The sequence below is a fragment of the Maylandia zebra genome, linkage group LG14 (genome assembly GCF_041146795.1).
Source record: "Maylandia zebra isolate NMK-2024a linkage group LG14, Mzebra_GT3a, whole genome shotgun sequence".
NCBI lineage: Eukaryota > Metazoa > Chordata > Actinopteri > Cichliformes > Cichlidae > Maylandia > Maylandia zebra.
In genome coordinates this window covers 4598350-4615816 of record NC_135180.1, presented here as the reverse complement: position 1 = coordinate 4615816, position 17467 = coordinate 4598350, and the positions used below count along the sequence as shown (strand labels likewise).

General features: G+C 41.3%; 2 protein-coding genes across 7 annotated transcripts in view; one reads left to right on the top strand and one right to left on the bottom strand.

Annotated features, from left to right (window-relative positions):
- nf1a (neurofibromin 1a) overlaps positions 1 to 17467 on the top strand; it is a 139293-nt gene that overhangs the window by 83960 nt on the left and 37866 nt on the right. The window lies entirely within an intron of this gene.
- omgb (oligodendrocyte myelin glycoprotein b) lies at positions 9230 to 15802 on the bottom strand. 3 transcript variants are annotated; one of them, XM_076892133.1, is made up of 4 exons: positions 14956 to 15802; positions 12844 to 13056; positions 10947 to 11716; positions 9230 to 10043 (listed from the first exon to the last, which is right to left on the bottom strand). In XM_076892133.1, the coding sequence occupies exons 2-4, from the start codon at positions 13044 to 13046 to the stop codon at positions 9919 to 9921; spliced, it is 1098 nt and encodes a 365-aa protein (XP_076748248.1). In that variant the 5' UTR covers positions 13047 to 13056; positions 14956 to 15802; the 3' UTR covers positions 9230 to 9918. The 3 variants fall into 3 exon arrangements, with proteins under 3 accessions (XP_076748248.1, XP_004572546.1, XP_076748247.1); XM_004572489.3 differs by having other exon boundaries at positions 9956 to 11716; XM_076892132.1 differs by lacking the exon at positions 14956 to 15802 and having other exon boundaries at positions 9956 to 11716; positions 12844 to 13339.

The following is a 17467-nucleotide window of genomic DNA, read 5'->3' as shown; positions in this document are numbered from 1 at the left end:
TCATTGTTTCATACAGAAACGTTCTTAGAGTTGTGGTGTCAAGTCTGCTGGTGGACTTGTCGAGCATAGCTATCAGGATGCTTCGGATTGTTCGAATCTGGCGTTCCCAAACTCCTCCCATATGACTAGCTGATGGGACATTCAGCACAAATTCACAACCAAGCGCCCTTGTACGGTCTTGATCCATTCCTTCAAGCAATTCAGAAAGCTCCTTTCTAGCACCAACAAAGTTTGTGCCTCTATCACATCTTAGCTGGCGCACGGGTCCTCGAATAGCTATGAATGATCGAAGTGCATTCATGAATGCGTCTGTTGTCAAATCGTCAAGGGTTTCTATGTGAACTGCTCTAGAACATAGGCAGGTGAATAACAATCCGTATCGTTTCAACTCTCTCCTTCCTTCCTTCACAATAAAGGGGCCAAAACAATCAAGCCCACAATAAGTAAAGGGGGGAGATGTCTCAATTCTCTCTCCTGGTAGATTTGCCATTTGTTGAACCTCAGTTGTTCTTCTGTATCGTCTACATTTTACACACTTGTAAATGTGTGAGGAGACCACACTTCCACATCCTAGGACCCATATTCCGCTTGCGCGCAACTCGTTCATGGTCATGCCCCTTCCTTGATGGTGTATAAGCTCATGATGATGTTTGACCAGCAGAGCTGACACATGAGATTTTTTCGGAAGAATCGCAGGATGCTTTACATCATGGTGTAAGGCTGACTGAGACAGCCGTCCTCCCACCCTAAGAACATTGGTTTCGTCCAGGAAAGCATTCAGCTGGCGTAGCCTGTTGTGCCTGCTCAAAGTGTGTTCCTTCTTGCCTCTTATTTTCTTTATGTCTTCAGCGAAAGCGTCTTCTTGTACGAGTTTGATGATGAAGATCTCTGCTTCTCTTCGTTCTTCAAGATTAGTCGACTCATTAGTTCTCGACTGAAATCCCTTAAACTCTCTGACAAATCTCTTGAGCCTGGCAATGGCTCTCACCACTCTGGACCAGTCAGAAAATTTAGTTAAACGGTTTACCATTGGATTCTGTTCTCTTGCTTTAACTGCATGAACATGTGCTCTCCGAAGTTCAGGATCAGTAGCCTCAACTTCTCCCACCATTCCCACTTCATGTGGGAGATTTTGCTGCCAAAGGAAGTTGGGTCCTTTCAGCCAGCTAGATTCTTTCATTTGAACTGCAGTCAATCCTCTTGAGGCTCCATCAGCTGGGTTGTTTTCAGAGTTGACATGTCGCCATTGTTCAGGTTTTGTGCTAGATCTTATTCGCTGGATGCGGTTGGCCACGAATGTTTGGAACCTTTTAGCATCATTGTTCACATAGCCAAGGACCACCTTTGAGTCAGTCCAGTAATACTCTTGCACATTTTCAATCTCCAACTCGCCTCTAATGATATCACCAATGCGGACTGAGGTCACAGCTGAAGATAACTCAAGCCTTGGGATGGTTGTTAGTTTGGTAGGGGCTACTCTTGCTTTCCCCAAGACAAGTGAACAACTTATCTGTCCTGTTTCACTCACCGCTCTAAGGTATGAGCATGCACCATACCCTTTGAAGCTTGCATCAGAAAAGTTGTGAAGCTCATATAGTGAGACTTCACCAAAGTTTGATGGAAGGTAGCTTCTTGGAATCTTTAGAACTGCCAAATGAGGCAGATCTTTGAGCCATGACTCCCATTGTGGCTGGATGTGCTCGGGGAGAGGTTCGTCCCAGCTTACCTTGTCTCTACACAGTGTTTGAAGAATCTGTTTGCCGATAAGTAGGAATGGAGCCACGAAACCTAGTGGATCATAGACTGAGGCAACAGTTGAGAGAACGCCTCTCCTTGTCAGTGGGTTTTCTTTTACCACCACCCTGAACTGAAATTCATCCGCCTCAACACACCACTGAACTCCAAGTGCTCGCTCGATATGAAGTTCTCCTAGAGCCATGTTTAGATCTTTGGTCTGAACACATTCTTGTGGTGGAATTGTTGCAATCACACTCTCATCGTTGGATACAAACTTATGTAGCCGTAGATTTCCTGTTTTGCACAGAGCTCTTGATTCCTTTACCAGGCGTATAGCTTCAGCAGTCGACCTTACACTTGTCAGGCCATCATCTACATAGAAGCTTCTTTGGATGAACTTAATGGCTTCTTTGCTGAACTTGCCTTGGCCTTGTGAAGCTAGGTATTTCAGTCCAAAGTTGGAGCAACCGGGGGATGAAGCTGCCCCAAAGAGGTGTACCTTCATCCTGTACACTGAGGGTTCAGAATCCAAATCACCTCCATCCCACCAGAGGAACCTGAGATAATCTTGATGTTCCCTTGCAACGTGGAACTGGTGAAACATTTTTTCGATGTCGCACATTATGGCTATAGGACCCTTTCTAAATCGACACAACACACCAACTAATGTGTTAGTCAGGTCTGGACCTGTCAAGAGATGGTCATTTAGAGAGGTTTCTTGGTAGCGTGCCGAACAATCGAAAACCACACGGATCTTCCCGGGCTTGTGGGGATGGTAGACACCATGGTGCGGTATGTACCATGCTGGCTGGTTGTCTAATTCAGACTGTGGCACCTTCTCAGCATCTCTTCTACTTATGATTTCATTCATGAAATTGACATAGTCCGTGTAATATTGTTCATTTCTCCTCAGTCGACGCTCTAATGAGCTGAGCCTGTGAACTGCACACTGTTTATTGTCTGGAAGATTAGGTTTGTCTGTCTTGAAAGGAAGCGGAAGTTCATAGTGGCCATCTTCCTTCTGTCTTATTCCAGCTTTCACTTTAGACAGAAAGAGGAGGTCCTCCTGAGAAACTGGATTATCATCTGTTGAGTGATCTGTGAAATCTGATTCAAAAGTCTTAATTATGTCAAGTGGGTTGATCTCTTTGACTTGAGTCCTGCACGCAAAGTGCACTTCCTTCTTTAGCTGAACTGATGGATGCACAGTTGGTGTCACTTGTCGTACTATGATTCTATGACTGAATCCTATTGGATCGCTGTTGTCGCTTGCTGAATGTGAGCAACCAACAATGCTCCAGCCCAGATCAGTCCGCTGCGCATATGGATGATTTTCGTCACCAGACAGGATCTCTCTTGGGAGGAGGGCTCGTTGACAGTTGTAGCCTATAAGAAGGCCTACTTCGCAATCCAACTGTGGTGGAATCTTTTCTGACAGTTGCTCTAGATGTGGCCATTTTAGAGCTGTTTCAGAGGTAGGAATGTGCAGCCTGTTTACTGGAATAAATTCTCTTGTGAAAACAGGTGGTAGTGGAATCCTTTTCTCTGAGTTGTATCCTCTCACTTGTAGACCTGTCATTTTCTGACATGGAATAACTGTCGACTTGGCAGACATTGTGGACAGTCGCAGACTGACATTCTCTCTGTTTATGTTCAGGCCTTGAGCTACTTCATCTAGTATGAAGGTGGTATCACTCTGTGTGTCTAAGAGTGCATAAACTAGCAGTTCTTGATCTGGCTGCTTAATAGATGACACCCAGACTGGCAAGATAGAAGATGTTCGTGTGCTTAGACCCTCTTGAATAACTCTGTTGGAAGTGGCTGTTGCGGTCCTTTCTGTGGTGTCTGCCTTGTCCTTTGAAATTTCACTTGCATTTAGGTGGATTGGCCTTTGACGTTCCTTGAACTTATCGTCATGCAAACATGTTGGGTGTCTCTTTTGGCATTTCTCACACGTGCTTTTGTTATCACATTTTCTTGAGTGATGACCGGTCTTCAAACATCCAAAGCAAAGCTTCTCTGTGTGTACAAACTTAACACGATCCTGAACTGTCTTTTCTGTGAAACTTCGGCATTTGTCTAGGATGTGTCCTGTCCTTTTGCAGAAAACACATGATGTAATACTGCTCTGTGTTGTAGTTGTGGTCAGAGTCTTTGCTTGAACTATTTGGCTTCGTAGATGCCTTGGTTTCTCGCTTTCAACACTCTTAAGTGCTTGTATTGAGGAAATTGGATCGCAAGCAAGATCTGCTTCCTTTGATAGGAAGTCAACAAACACCTTGAATGGTGGGTACTCAGCTTTCACTTGTCTGACTTCCATCACTTTGCGATTCCAGCTGGAAACCAACCAATCTGGCAATTTCAGCAGAATCCTCTGACTCTCAACGCAGTCATTCAAGACCTCCAGCATCTTGACATGAGACATGGCAGCCTCACAGCTCTTGAGAAAGTCTGCAAATTCTCTTAGGTTCTAAGGATGCTTGCGAGCTATCTTTGGCCATGCATGCAGCTTGTCTCTGAGTGACTTCCCAATTAGGAATGGGTCTCCGAAACGTTTCTCTAAAAGCTTCCAGGCTGAGTCATATGCTGCTTCTGTGCCCAATAGAAGAAATCCTTCCACGGCCTTCTTTGCTGTGCCACCTAAGTACTTTCTTAGGTAATACAGTTTTTCATTCTTTGGGATGTTCTTCCTTTCTATTAATGTTTCAAAGGACAGTTGCCAGTCTTTGAACTTCAAGGGATCTCCTGTAAACACCCCAGGCTCTGGTGTTGGGAGCCGGTTTGCACTCATAGCTTCTACTAGTGCATTGACCAGATCTAAGCTATTCTGCTCTTGAGGCCTCAACACTGAGGCTGGAGGAGACTGAGGTAGCTGTTGTGGACAAGGAGCTTGACTTGTGACTGCTAGGGATTGAGGAATAAATGGGGGACTTGATGCATTGAGAGAATGGGTTGTGACTGGAAGTACTGTGGAGTCAGCGACTCTAAGCTCTGGCAGTACTTCACTACCATACAACAAATCAGTTGCTTCTATGTTTTCTTCAGCTTCATCATAGACCCTCACTCGAGCTCTAGCAGCATTTAGCTTCTTTACTTCTTCTAGGCGTGCAAGTTTTCTACGTTTATCTTGGATTGCTTGCTGTCTGGCTAGGTTCTCAGCCTCTAACATTTGAAGTTCTGTTTCTTCCCTTTCTTGCTCCTCCAACACTGCCAAGACTTCCTGAGTTGCAGCAGCTTCAGCTACAGCCTCTATTCTTTTGACAGAGTGGCTGCTAGAGTGGGTAGAACTACATCCTTGACGAGACAGTGGTCTAGAAACAGAACCTGTTGAGCCTAGAACAGATCCAGCATCAGGCCAAGACTCTTCATCTTTATCTGCTTCATGACCTTTAAGCTGTCTCTCTGCTCTTTGAATAATAAATTCTGAGAATGACATGCATGTATCAACCCTGCGCCGCAGGTCTGGTTCAGGGGTTTGCGCTTGACGCAGCTCCTCATAAACCACCTTTACATCAGAACAGGTGCTTTTGATGTTCTCAATAAGCTCAGTTAACTCATCCTTAGAAGCATCACCACTTAATAACTCTTTGCCTATTCGTGCATGACACCTCCACTTCTCATAGATGATTTTGTATTTGCGTTGAATGTGCTTCAGTCTCTCATCTTGGTATGCTCTTCCCCTTTCTGTTAGGGTACGCGCCCTCTCACTTCTTCGAAGCCCCTCTAGTTCTGCTGCAGATTCAGTGACAGTAGCTTCAGCTTGAGCGGATTGTTCAGCATCTTTATGGCAGGTCTCTCTGCTTATGTTAGACATGTTGAGATTATAGCAGTGTGATTGTGCAGCTATTAAACTTCAACTAGATTTCTTCTGGACTATGTGTAAGTGAAAGTTGCAATAAACTTAATTTGAATTAAGGTTCATAAATGTATGTATGAGTCTTCCAACACACTGTTGACTTCAATACTGAACTTAAGTTTCAAACAGACAAGAACAACAAAAATCACCTTATCACAAATATACAATAACAGTGTAAATGTACTTAGAAATACCTTAAATCCTTATCATTTACATTACTAAAGGTTTTCAAGTTTTCACATCAGTATAGTACCCCTTTAAAATTCACATAAGGTGCCCTTTAAACTCAGCAAATTTTGTATAACTCAAAATTACTCATAACCTGTGAGCTTGTTAAATATTTACTTGTTTGTTCTATAAACCTTGTGATGTACAACAACTATAAATGCAAACACATTGGATTAATCTCTACATTAAGCAAGCAAGAATAACAGATGAGTCCCTTAGTTGCAATTTTCACATTTAACCACTTCTCACACCACCTTAACTTCACTTTTGTGGTAGAGCTTCTCCTGATCTTAAATGTGAAAATTAGCACTTTAACTCAGTCTAACCACCGTTGCTTGTTAATGCTGTGCCGATATGCGTTATGCACTCTGCTTATCTGACGTGATGCACCGGATCCGCGTCGTTTCGTCATCCGCGGCGATCCTGTCCTCTCCTACCCGTGTTGAGCAGGCGAGTTCTCACTGTAGCTCTCTTCACGACAACACAGACACAGGTCGGTTCTTTGAAACGGGCGTTTATTACTTGGGCCTTCTCTCCTCAGCTTCACCATCACCAGTACGCCGATACGCCATTACGCCAATACGCCGTGAGAACTGGTCACGAGCGAACAGTACAAACAATTAGCAACTTTACAGTACACATATTAAGTCCAAACACAAATAAAAAACATTTCTCAAATGACAAATACCTCGTTGGCTGCTTGTCCTGAAAAGAGGTCCTTAAGTCCTTGTATTGCCCTTTCTTTTAGTAAACTTTTAGCTTAAATCGCTTCATGAGAGACATCTGCTCCCTCGCAGTCCATGAAAAGTCTCGTGTGCTCTCGTTAAGGGTATTCTCACGAGACACTAGCTCTCACCTTACACATGTACATTTCAAATAAAGACATTTCAACGCAAACTATATATATTCATGAAATTATGTAACTTAACATTTTAACAGCATTTACACTGCAATAGAACAAAAATGTTTTTCTGGTGAAAAACAATCGTGATAAACATGTCCGTTGAATTGTTTTGGTGGTACAATCAGTGCACTTTAATTCCAATTTCACAACTTTGTAGTGAGCTGTGTAGAATACTATTTAGCTTAAACTGTACACTATGCTGATAATCATGGTGTTTCACTGGAATCCACTGGAATCGCTGGATTCTTTTTTGGATTGCCCCCTAAACCTAATACCTGGTTGACTGCAGTAGAGTGTTTGAAATAACTGGCAATGAGTCTTTGAATTCTGGCCAACTCATCTTTGCAGAATTGTTGTAATTCAACCACATTGGAGCTTTTTAAGGTCATGCCACAGAATCTTGATCAATTCAATTCTGTTTTTTTTTTTTAAATGTTTTATATAGTGCCAAATCACAACAACAGTCGCCTCAAGGCGCTCAGATTGGATTTAGGTCAGCACTTTGACTAGGCCACTCCAAAGTCTTCATTTTGTTTTTTTAAGCCATTCAGAGGTGGACTTCCTGGTGTGTTTTGGATCATTGTCCTGCTGCAGAACCCAAGTGCACTTCAGCTTGAGGTCACAAACAGATGATCGGACATTCTTCCTCAGGATGTGTTGGTAGAAAGCAAGATTCGTGGTGCCATATAACACAGCAAGTCTTCCATGTGCTAAGGCAGCAAAATAGCCCCAGACCATCACACTACCACCACCCTATTTTAATGTTGGCATGATGATCCTTTTCTGAAATTCTGTGTTAGTTTTACACCAGATGTAATGGGACTCAAACCTTCCAAAGGTACAACTTTTGTCTTTGTCAGTATAGAGAATACAGTCATCAACATGTTTTCTGGTAAAACTGTGATGACCTTCTATGTTCCTTTTGCACAGCAATGGTTTTCATCTTGGAGCTCTGCCATGAAGGCCATTTTTGCCCAATTTGTCATGAACATTGATGTTAGCCCTGCAGTTCTTTGGATGTTGTGCTGGCGTGTTTTGTGACCTCTTGGATGAGTCCTCGCTTCGTTCTTAAGGTTATTTTGGTCAGCAATTCACTCCTTGGAAGGTTCACCACTGTTCTATGTTTTTGCCTTTTGTGGATAATGGTGCTCACTGGAGTCCCACAGCTCTAGAAATGGCTTTATAATCATTTCCAGACTGAGGGACCTCAATTACTTTGTTTCTCATTTGTTCCTGGGTTTCCTTGGCTCGTGACATGATGTATGGCTTTTGAGGATCTTTTTGGTCTACCCCACTTTGTCAGGCAGGTCCTATTTAAATTTCTTGATTGAAGTGTATCAGTAATCAAGGCTAGGTGTGACTAGAGAAACTGAACTCAGCTTTCCAAAGTTAATTTATGTTATAATGGGGCAGGGGAGGGATCACCTTTGCACACAGGGCCATCTATGTTTGGATTTGTTTCCCCCGAATAATAAACACCTTCATTTAGAAACGGCAGTTTCCATTTTTATAAGCCATTTTTTACAAACCGCTTCTCTCAAAGACATGACAGACACAGGGGTGCTCACACCCTTGCTCATTTGAATATCATTTGTTGATTGGTTGGAATCTCCTCTCTGTCTTTGTGTAATAACACCCAGGGATGGGATTAATGAAGGATTTAGGAATTTCGATTCCATTATTGATATCACTTATTTTTTTGATTCCTTATCGGTTGTCACTGGCAGATTAATTGCATGCTGTGGGTCAAATGTTTGTGCATGTTTGTTGGGGTATTTTCCCTCTTTGTTGTGATCAGTGTTGAGTCGTTATTTTAAAAAGTCAGTGTTACACATACAGAACACTTTTTTCAAAGTAATGCAGTAAGTTACTTAATTACTCCTCTGAAAAAGTAATTTGTTATACTACTTGTTACATCACATGGTGGAGAGTCCCAGATTTTGAGCCCTGGTGGGAGTTAGAGTTGTTGAGCACTGTTGATCATGTGCTTCATCGCATGAGCCAAAGTGTGAAAAAGGGTGTGGATCATTATCATCAGAGGTTTTGGGTAAAAACCATTGTGAGACCTTGCCTCACCCTATCATGTGACTTATTGAGATCAACTGACACAAGACGTGAGTGGGCGTTAAAGCATCTGGGAAGGGATCTCAAAACTGGATTATAAGTGGCAGACCAGTTGGTGTGATAAGCAACCCCCTCTGTTCAAGGATGGTCGTTCACAGTGGACATAGATGGCTTCTTTCACTCCTCTTTCAAACCATCTGTCCTCTTTGTCCACAATGTGAACATTGGCATCCTGGACATTGAGAAGAATGGACACCTCAACATTGAAGTTTACCAGAAGCCCACACACAGCCTGGTACCTACTCTTTGACTCCAACCACCCTCTGGAACTAGAAGTGATCCAGCAATATTGGTCAGAAAATGTTCCCTCTAAGGCAGAAGGGAAAGAAAAGGAACACACACATGTAAAGAAAGCTCTTAAAACATGTTTTTATCCCAACATGGGCTTTAATCAAATCAGCAAAGATGCACAGTAAACAAGGTCAGACACCAAATAGGGAGAAACAGAATGACAAACAGAACAAAAATGTCATCCCTTATGTAGCCAGTTTATCAAAGAAACTGACGCACACTCTGACAAAAACTGGTTTGTCCCAAAGACAAACTAAACAACAGACCTCTACATTCGACAAACCCAACAGCCACTTCATAAATGTATGGCACAACATAGAAGAGCCACCTCGACCGGACAAGACTCAAATGTACATCTGCATCTAAAGGATAAAGGTCACTCTTTTGAGGATGCCAATGTAAACCGTTTTTGGTAGCTATTCGTCATATAGTTTTTGCAACATTCTCAACAAATTTTTCCAATTCATTTGAATGGAAAAACCTCTGAAAAAGAGCACCAAGCCAGGCCACTTTGGAGCCCTCCTGCTCAGCCATACTTTATCGCAGAAACATCATCCAAACTTTATACGGGTCACAAGGTTGTCCATCACATTTTACACACAGTACAAACATGAAAGTTAGGTATTTTGTACTTGAGAAGTTGTTGCTGCTCACAATTAAATAATGCTTGCGATACAACTTGTAGGTTTCTCTTGGTAAAGTGTTGTTTGAGACTCAAATTCCTGTTTGCGTTCCTCTTTCAGTTTCACAAGTGGAATTTGCAGTCCTGCAAATGTCTTCATTCGCATACATTTTTCAGTCTGGCACAGGGGTGAAGAGGGGTTTTCACCCACCCAAGACACACTCCCATGCAGTCCTCCCATGCAGATGTGACTGCTGAAAGTTGATTGGTTGACCAGTAGCCTGGAATAGAGAAGGAAGCAATAGCGATAGTCGAGTTCACTCAGAACAGAAGAACTGGGGGGAAAAAAACTTCAGAAATTAAAAAATACAGCATGAAACGCACAGTTGCCGTAGTGCACACTTTTCACTATGTTTAACACTCGATCTCACTTGAGCTCTTTATATGTTATAGCTTCACTCTCCTTTGCGGCTGGCTGACTCACCAACAGCAACAACATGAGCAAAACTGTCTCACAGATTGGCTCACATGCTTTAAACACTGCTTCCGTCTGACAACAGACTCTCTGCAGGCAGTTGGGCAGTCCCCATAGTGGAACGGGAGGAGAACATGCTCACGTGTGTGTATTACACACTGTCCTATTGCTAGTCTTTAACTGGTAAATTGGAAAGCATTTTGTATTTAGAACAGCACTGTTCTAAATGCCTTGGTAGGACCAAAACAGCACAATAGCATTGATTAGGAATCAACTAATAAATGAACCCAGCAGCATGTGTTCAAGCAATAACCTAGATGTTTACCTCTGACATTTTTCTTTGTGTACAGGATTTTAAGAGATATTGTCATGATGATAACAACAGTTGCAACAGTTTTTATACGGCAAATGAAAATGGAACTGCTACATACAGGAAATTACTTATAGATTTAGTGTCCACAAGATTCTAATAACTGTTACACTATGTGTATTGTAGTTTAGATGGTGGTGAGTGCAGTTGTCATGACTATAACAGACAGAATGACTGTTTGTTGAGTTTTGATGTCCAGTTTGCAGCCTTCATTATATAAACGAGTTAGTTTAGGCTTATTGGTTAAAGACCTTGGATGTTCTGTTGTGCTTGTGTGTGAAGAAAAACTATCCATACTTGTTGAAGATGTCCAGATGTGATCCCCAGATTCATTCATACCTGCTTTGCCCTGATACATTCCACTGTCAACAAGTGGAGACTTCGCCTGATAGTTAGGTGTGTTCTCTACAGTCCTTGGGGGCAATTGAACATCCTGCCCTTCACTTCTGTTGTTAACCCAGAGTGGTGGCTCCGTAAACCGAGCTGAGTGCCTTTCCCTTCCGGTTACTGGTAAATGGGATTGCCCACAGATGGGTCTTGTATAACAGGGGCACCCCAAAACGGTTGCACGGGTTTTCTCTGACCATCTAAGGAGCTTTGTTATGTGTTCTTCTTCTTCACAAGCCCAGGGGTTATCCCCAAGAGTAATAATCTCCAGTCCTATTAGGTCATCAAAGATTCCCTCAGACAGCCAGGTGAAGCGGTTAGCATGCAAATAAAACTGGGCCAGTCGGGGCAGTCGATCCAACGATCCGGGCAGGATCTGCAACAGATAGTTATGTGACAAGTCAATGATCTCCAGATTGTGTGGCATGTTTGTGGGCACTGTCCAAAACCTGTTATGACTGAGGTTAAGAGACTGTAGACTCAACAGTGTGTTATTGATAAAGACCACTCTCTCTAGCTCATTATCTGATAGATCCAGTACTTTCAGGTTCCAGTGGTAGGCTGTGTCATTTTTGTCTAGAGAGCGTAGATGGTTCCCTGCTGCTCGAATGTCCCACAGAGACCGTGGCAGGGCAGGGGGGAGACTCTCCAGGCGGTTGTAGGACAGATCCAGGGTGCGCAGATGGGCATAGTGGCTGAGCTGGTTGTCCACACCGTGCAAGCTGCCAAAAGAATGTCATATTTAATCGTCATATTTATCACCATCATAATTGTAATAGAATGGTAATATTGCTAATTGGATTGATGAATAATCAAATGGCTAAAAAAGCTAAAGCATGAATGTTTGCTAGTGTAAAAACACTCTGAGTGCTTAGAAGGATTAGAGAAGCGCTTAATAAATATCAGTTGATACCATATAGCATGATTATAAGCACAGAAGTATGACAGGAGTCTGAATATTGGGATCTTGTAAAAGCCTTGATCATCTGGAGTTAAAAAAAACTACTCATACTGTGTTCATATTGAACACCTTTAAGACAAAGGAAATGATAGTAGATTACCAAAGACACAGGCCTCCTTTCCAGCCTGTGAAAGTTTGTGGCTTGGACATAGAGATGGTAACAAAATATAAATATCTAGGTTTACACCTATACAACAAACTAAACTGGTCCTGAATACAGGAGCCATCTCTCTCTTTTTTTTTTAAGGAAACCAAGATCTCTTGAAATCTGCAGTAAATTGCTGCAGATGTTCTTTCAGTCTGTGGCACTAACTGTTCTATGCTGCACACTTCTACTGGGAAGCCAGTGTCAGAAACAAGGATGCATGAAGACTGGACCTACTAGTGTAAGCTGTAATTGCTGTAATTTGAGCCATACGGGGGGAGATGGTGGAAAGATGCATACTAAATCCATTAGAAGCCATTCTGAATAATTTTGATCACCCACTTTACAAAATCTTTATGGAACAAAAAAACGGATATCAGTTTTTTTCATCTCATATAAGTAGCAGATGAGTGATGTCAGATATATGAGCTCAATCAACAATCAAGTTATTCTTATTCTGTTATGAACAGTTGCTATTAGTTCCAAGTTCATTTTTAGAAGTTCCTTAAAGGCTTTTAAAGACTTGTGAGTGTGTATGTAAAAATCTATTATTATTAATTTACAAGTTCAGGACGCTTATCTGGGACAGCTATATATTTTAACAGTCAGATCCTCTAGTTAAGTAAATTTCTGCTTAACCATATGCTACTTATTCTGTTACCTGTTACATGCACATGTATCTAAAAGTGAGTCATGTAATATAATGTCTAAAAGTGGAGCATTTGAGAGGTGCAGGAGCTTACCTGTTAAAAGAAAGGTTGAGAAAGCGAATGTTATGCTGCAGACCAGGCGGTAACTTGGTCAGGCCTCGTGAAGAGCAGTCCACAACACGATGGCCTCCACTGCAGGAGCAGGCAGCGGGGCAGATGGACAGCACCCAGCCTCCCAGCAGCCCACACAGCAGCAAGAGGAGTAGGTAGAGCACAGATGCAGAGCATACAGGCATGCTTAGAGCTCTAGAAGTGAGACAAGTTTTTAAAGTAGTAGGTTAGATATCAAGCTGGCTAGTTCTAGCACATGAAATTTCGTAATATTTAAACTTTAAATGAATACTTCCATTGTTTCAAATATTCTATATTTCTCTGTAAGAATCTGACGGAAATGTCAGATTATTTACTGAAATTAGATTTTTTTTGCTGACGTAGTCCAGATATCTTTGGCAAGTGTACTGACAGAATATATTTTAAGTGAATTTTTTTAAAAATGCAGTTACTATAGCTCAGGAGGTAGGGCAGGATGTCTACTAATCTGAAGGTGGGTGGTTTGATCCCTGCTCCCGTCTGCGTGCCACATATACATAACTCCAAGTTGCTCTTCTATGCATCCACTGGACTATGAACAGGTATAACCGTTAGAAAGCAAGAGCTGTTGTAGGAAAAGCATACAATGCTTTTATTATTGTGTGAATGAGGCAAGTTGTATAAAGCGCTTTGACTACTCAGGTACGGTAGAAAAGCAATATATGAGAACCAGTCCATGTAACTTTATGTACTTCTGATGTGATAGGAAGTAGGTATACATGAATCAAGTTGATCTAACAGTATTATTTTTTGTATGCTTGTGACAGGGCTGGGCTGCAGTCGCATCCCATGTTTATGGAGAACACGGTGCTTAATCACCATCAGTCTTTTGTTGATTGTGTGTAGGTATTTCAGTTAGAAAATCTTTTGGGGGGGGGGTCGAATGCATTATATGTCAAAAGGCAAGTGAATAATTGTCCTAAAAGATTTTAACTTGAGTATTGACCAAAATAATCATGAATATGATTGTGATGCAATACTTGAGCTAATGCCCGAATGTAGCAACAGCATCTACAGTGCATATGATACAATAATATAGCAGAATGACACCAAGTTTCACTGTAGCTCAGAGGTGTTTGAAGGTTGTAATCATAGATCATTGTACATAGCTCATTAGAGAAGATCCATATTAACTGTATACTATATTAGTCACAGTTCTATGTGACAAAACTATAAATACAAATATCAATAGAAACCATAATTTCATTAAAAATATTAAAAACACAAACCTAAAGTGCATTTTTACTGAGTGACCCTCCATCATATATTGGATTCCTAAATGTGACTCTTTGGTCTTGTCTTTGAGAACTTTTAACTGTGGCCCACCAGTTAACATTTTCAGCATTTTGGCATTTTATCTTCAAATTGAGTCCTTAGCAGCCTTTAATCTTGCCTTCAGAGATCAATTTTAATGTCTTGTCAATTCAGACTGCTCTTCTGACCAAAACAGTCATTGAGCTAAGTCAGTAACATTATTGCTATGTAATATCATTGATGGTGTTTAAGAAAATTAGTTACTAACAAATAGCATTAAATGTAAGTGAATGACTGCAGAAATGGCACGTGCATTGTGAATTCACCACTTAAACTCATCAGACTCTCTTCTCAGTACTGTTGCCATACTGAAGTAGGGTGGTTTTAAGTAGCAACCAGCTTGAAGATGTGCCAGTAGGACATGCGCTCAGAATGCTGCAGTGACATTCAGTTCATTCAAGCCAATAAACTGTGTTTCCACAACTGCAGTTCATATTCTGATCTAAAGACTACTCGATCACAAGCACTGAATATGATAAATATATTCTGGAAATTTCTTCAAGGTGTCGCTTTATGTGCTTGATGATAGCAGTTGCCACTGCTATGACTGTGCTTTACGTTGCTAGCTTCTATATTTAAGTACTATAATGTGACTTTGTCAATGCCTCCATGGAATAGTAAAAGAAAAAAATCTGCATAGCGACAGAGCACAGACTAGCTTTATCATGAGCCAGCACTACATTACATTAATTTACTGCAGCCATCATGTGCATGTGGATCTCCCCGTTTAAAATCACTCACCTTATGCTTTCTAGTGTCTGTTTATCATCTTTCCTTTTTTCTTCTCGTTTCCTCCTCAAGCTCTTGTTGTGTCCTTTCTTTGTGCTTCTCTTTGCTGCTCAAGACTCTCAGATTCCTGTTTCTGGTTGTTGTGTGGCAGTATACAATACTACCTTCTGTCGCTGGTGCTGTGTCCTGTTTACTGCTCTGCAGGCTCCTGATGCAGCTGGAGCTCCAGGTTAGGGAGGAGAGAGAATTGCAGCAGCAAGCCAAGCCTACTGCTGATGAAGCAAGCAATAACTCGACATGTGTGTGTGTTTGTGTGTGCATATATATACCGTGTCACGGTTCGATATTTTTTCAATACAAAAAAATGTTCATGCCTTTTTAATTTGTCATTTATTAAAATTAGAAATATATATTTTAACTCAAAAGTACAGTTTTTAAATTTAATGTTGCTGAAACAACAAAGTAATAAAAAAATAAATCTAATCTATCTGATCGAGGAATCGCTCATCTTTGGAAAAGAGAGTTTATTACAGAGAAATGGCTCTTTCCAAAATAAAAGCTATACTATCCGCTTCTTCTGGGCTATATTCTCAGCAGCATATTAAACATATCAGGTCCCCATAAGGAGAATCCTGTGCTAACGGCTGTCTAAATGACTCGGGTAAAGTTTGTAGCATGCATGCTTGTTGTTTTTGTCTGTTTCCACTTGTCTTTGCACTAGGATGATGTCGGCGTAAATGTGCAGTCATATTCGTTGTGTTCCCACTAGTGCTGTCAGCGTTAATCTCGTTAAAATGACATTAATGCCATAACGCGGCAAATCTCCGTTAACGAGTTACCGGGGATCGCCCCGTGCGTGGGGCTGGACGGCGTCAGCACGTTAACAAGCTAACTGCGCTAACGCACTAGTTCCCACCAATTGAGCATTGTGTGGCACATCCGACATACTGTTTTACTTTAGTCCATGACGCGCTTACCTTCAGGGTCATACGTCACATGAAAACCAAAATAGTTCCAAACGCCAGATCTGAATGAGGGTGAGGGAGGTTCAATTTCGGGTAGCGTTGAGGCAGTTGCCATGTTGCAACGAGCTTAGCTTCTGTCTTGCTAGCTTGCGCTGCGCTCAGTGGCTCTGCACTCGACAGTGCAGCCTAGGCGGAGTAGTCGAATGCAGATCCACTGAGCTGTCAACACAGACAGCATCGTCAGAAGAAAAGTTGATAAAATTTTGTACTGTTCGATACATATGCGTACCGAACCGAAAGCACTGTATCGAACGGTTCAATATCGATACGAGTATCGTTGCACCCCTAAAATATATATATATATATATATATATATATATATATATATATATATATATATATATATATATATATTAGTGCTGTCAATAGATTAAAAAAAATTAACTAACTAATCTCACAATTTTCTGTTATTAATTGCGATTAATCTCAATTACTTTATTAATAGCCTGGCTCCAATTACATTTTTTTATTCTTTATATTTTAAGTAATTATCGTTTTTCACCGAAGTCCAGTGGTCTCCGGTGAGAGCGACATTCCTTACTTGCACAAGCTTGCTGGACTGCTGAGCCCTCTGGTCCCCATACAAAGTGTGCAGTCTCGACACAATGGTTCCTCTCGAGGGCAGATTGTAACACTCATCTCCTGATGCAGCACGAATGACTTCTCTCAGTCCATCATCTTCTACTATGCTAACTGGTCGGCAGTTTTTAGCTATCCAAACAACCAAGGAATTGGTTACCTTTTCTCTCACATTTTTTGTTATTCGTCCACAAGCACCATACTCCTGAAGCGTAGACTGGCGAGGTCCCGTAGAGGTGGATTCAGTTGGGTGTTTTGCTCTCAGGTGATACGCCAGTGATGAACTGCTTCTGTGGTACTTGAATTCAGCGTTGCAAATTGTGCATCTTACTCTCGTTTTGTCCAAGAAGCCATCAGGCAACTTCTTAAAGAGAAACTTTCCACCCAAAAGTCCGCCCTCGTCCATGCTTGCGTGTGTTAGCTAGTGTTAGCTAGATAGTAGCATGGTGTCACTTCTTCTTCTTCTTCTTCTAATCATTTCTGTCAGGCCAAACGCCAGCATAGCACACTGTTGCCCCCTCCTCCAGAGGTGCTCATGAATTTAAAGGTCTTAGATTACAGGAAATTAATAAAAAAAACAAAATCAGCGTTAAATTTTTTTAATGCATTAAACATTTCGCGTTGATCTTAACAATTAACGCGATAATTTTGACAGCACTAATATATATATATATATATATATATATATATATATATATATATATATATTTATTTATTTATTTATTTATTTATTTATTAGGGGTGCAACGATACTCATATCGATATTGAACCGTTCGATACAGTGCTTTCGGTGTATATATATATATATATATATATATTTACCTTTTTAATGGTTTCTTTGAGCTGGCAGGGTATTGGCTTGCTGCCAGTGTGTTTGGGTTCTCACTGGTGGCTGTTCAGAGTACCCAGTCTTCTTGGAG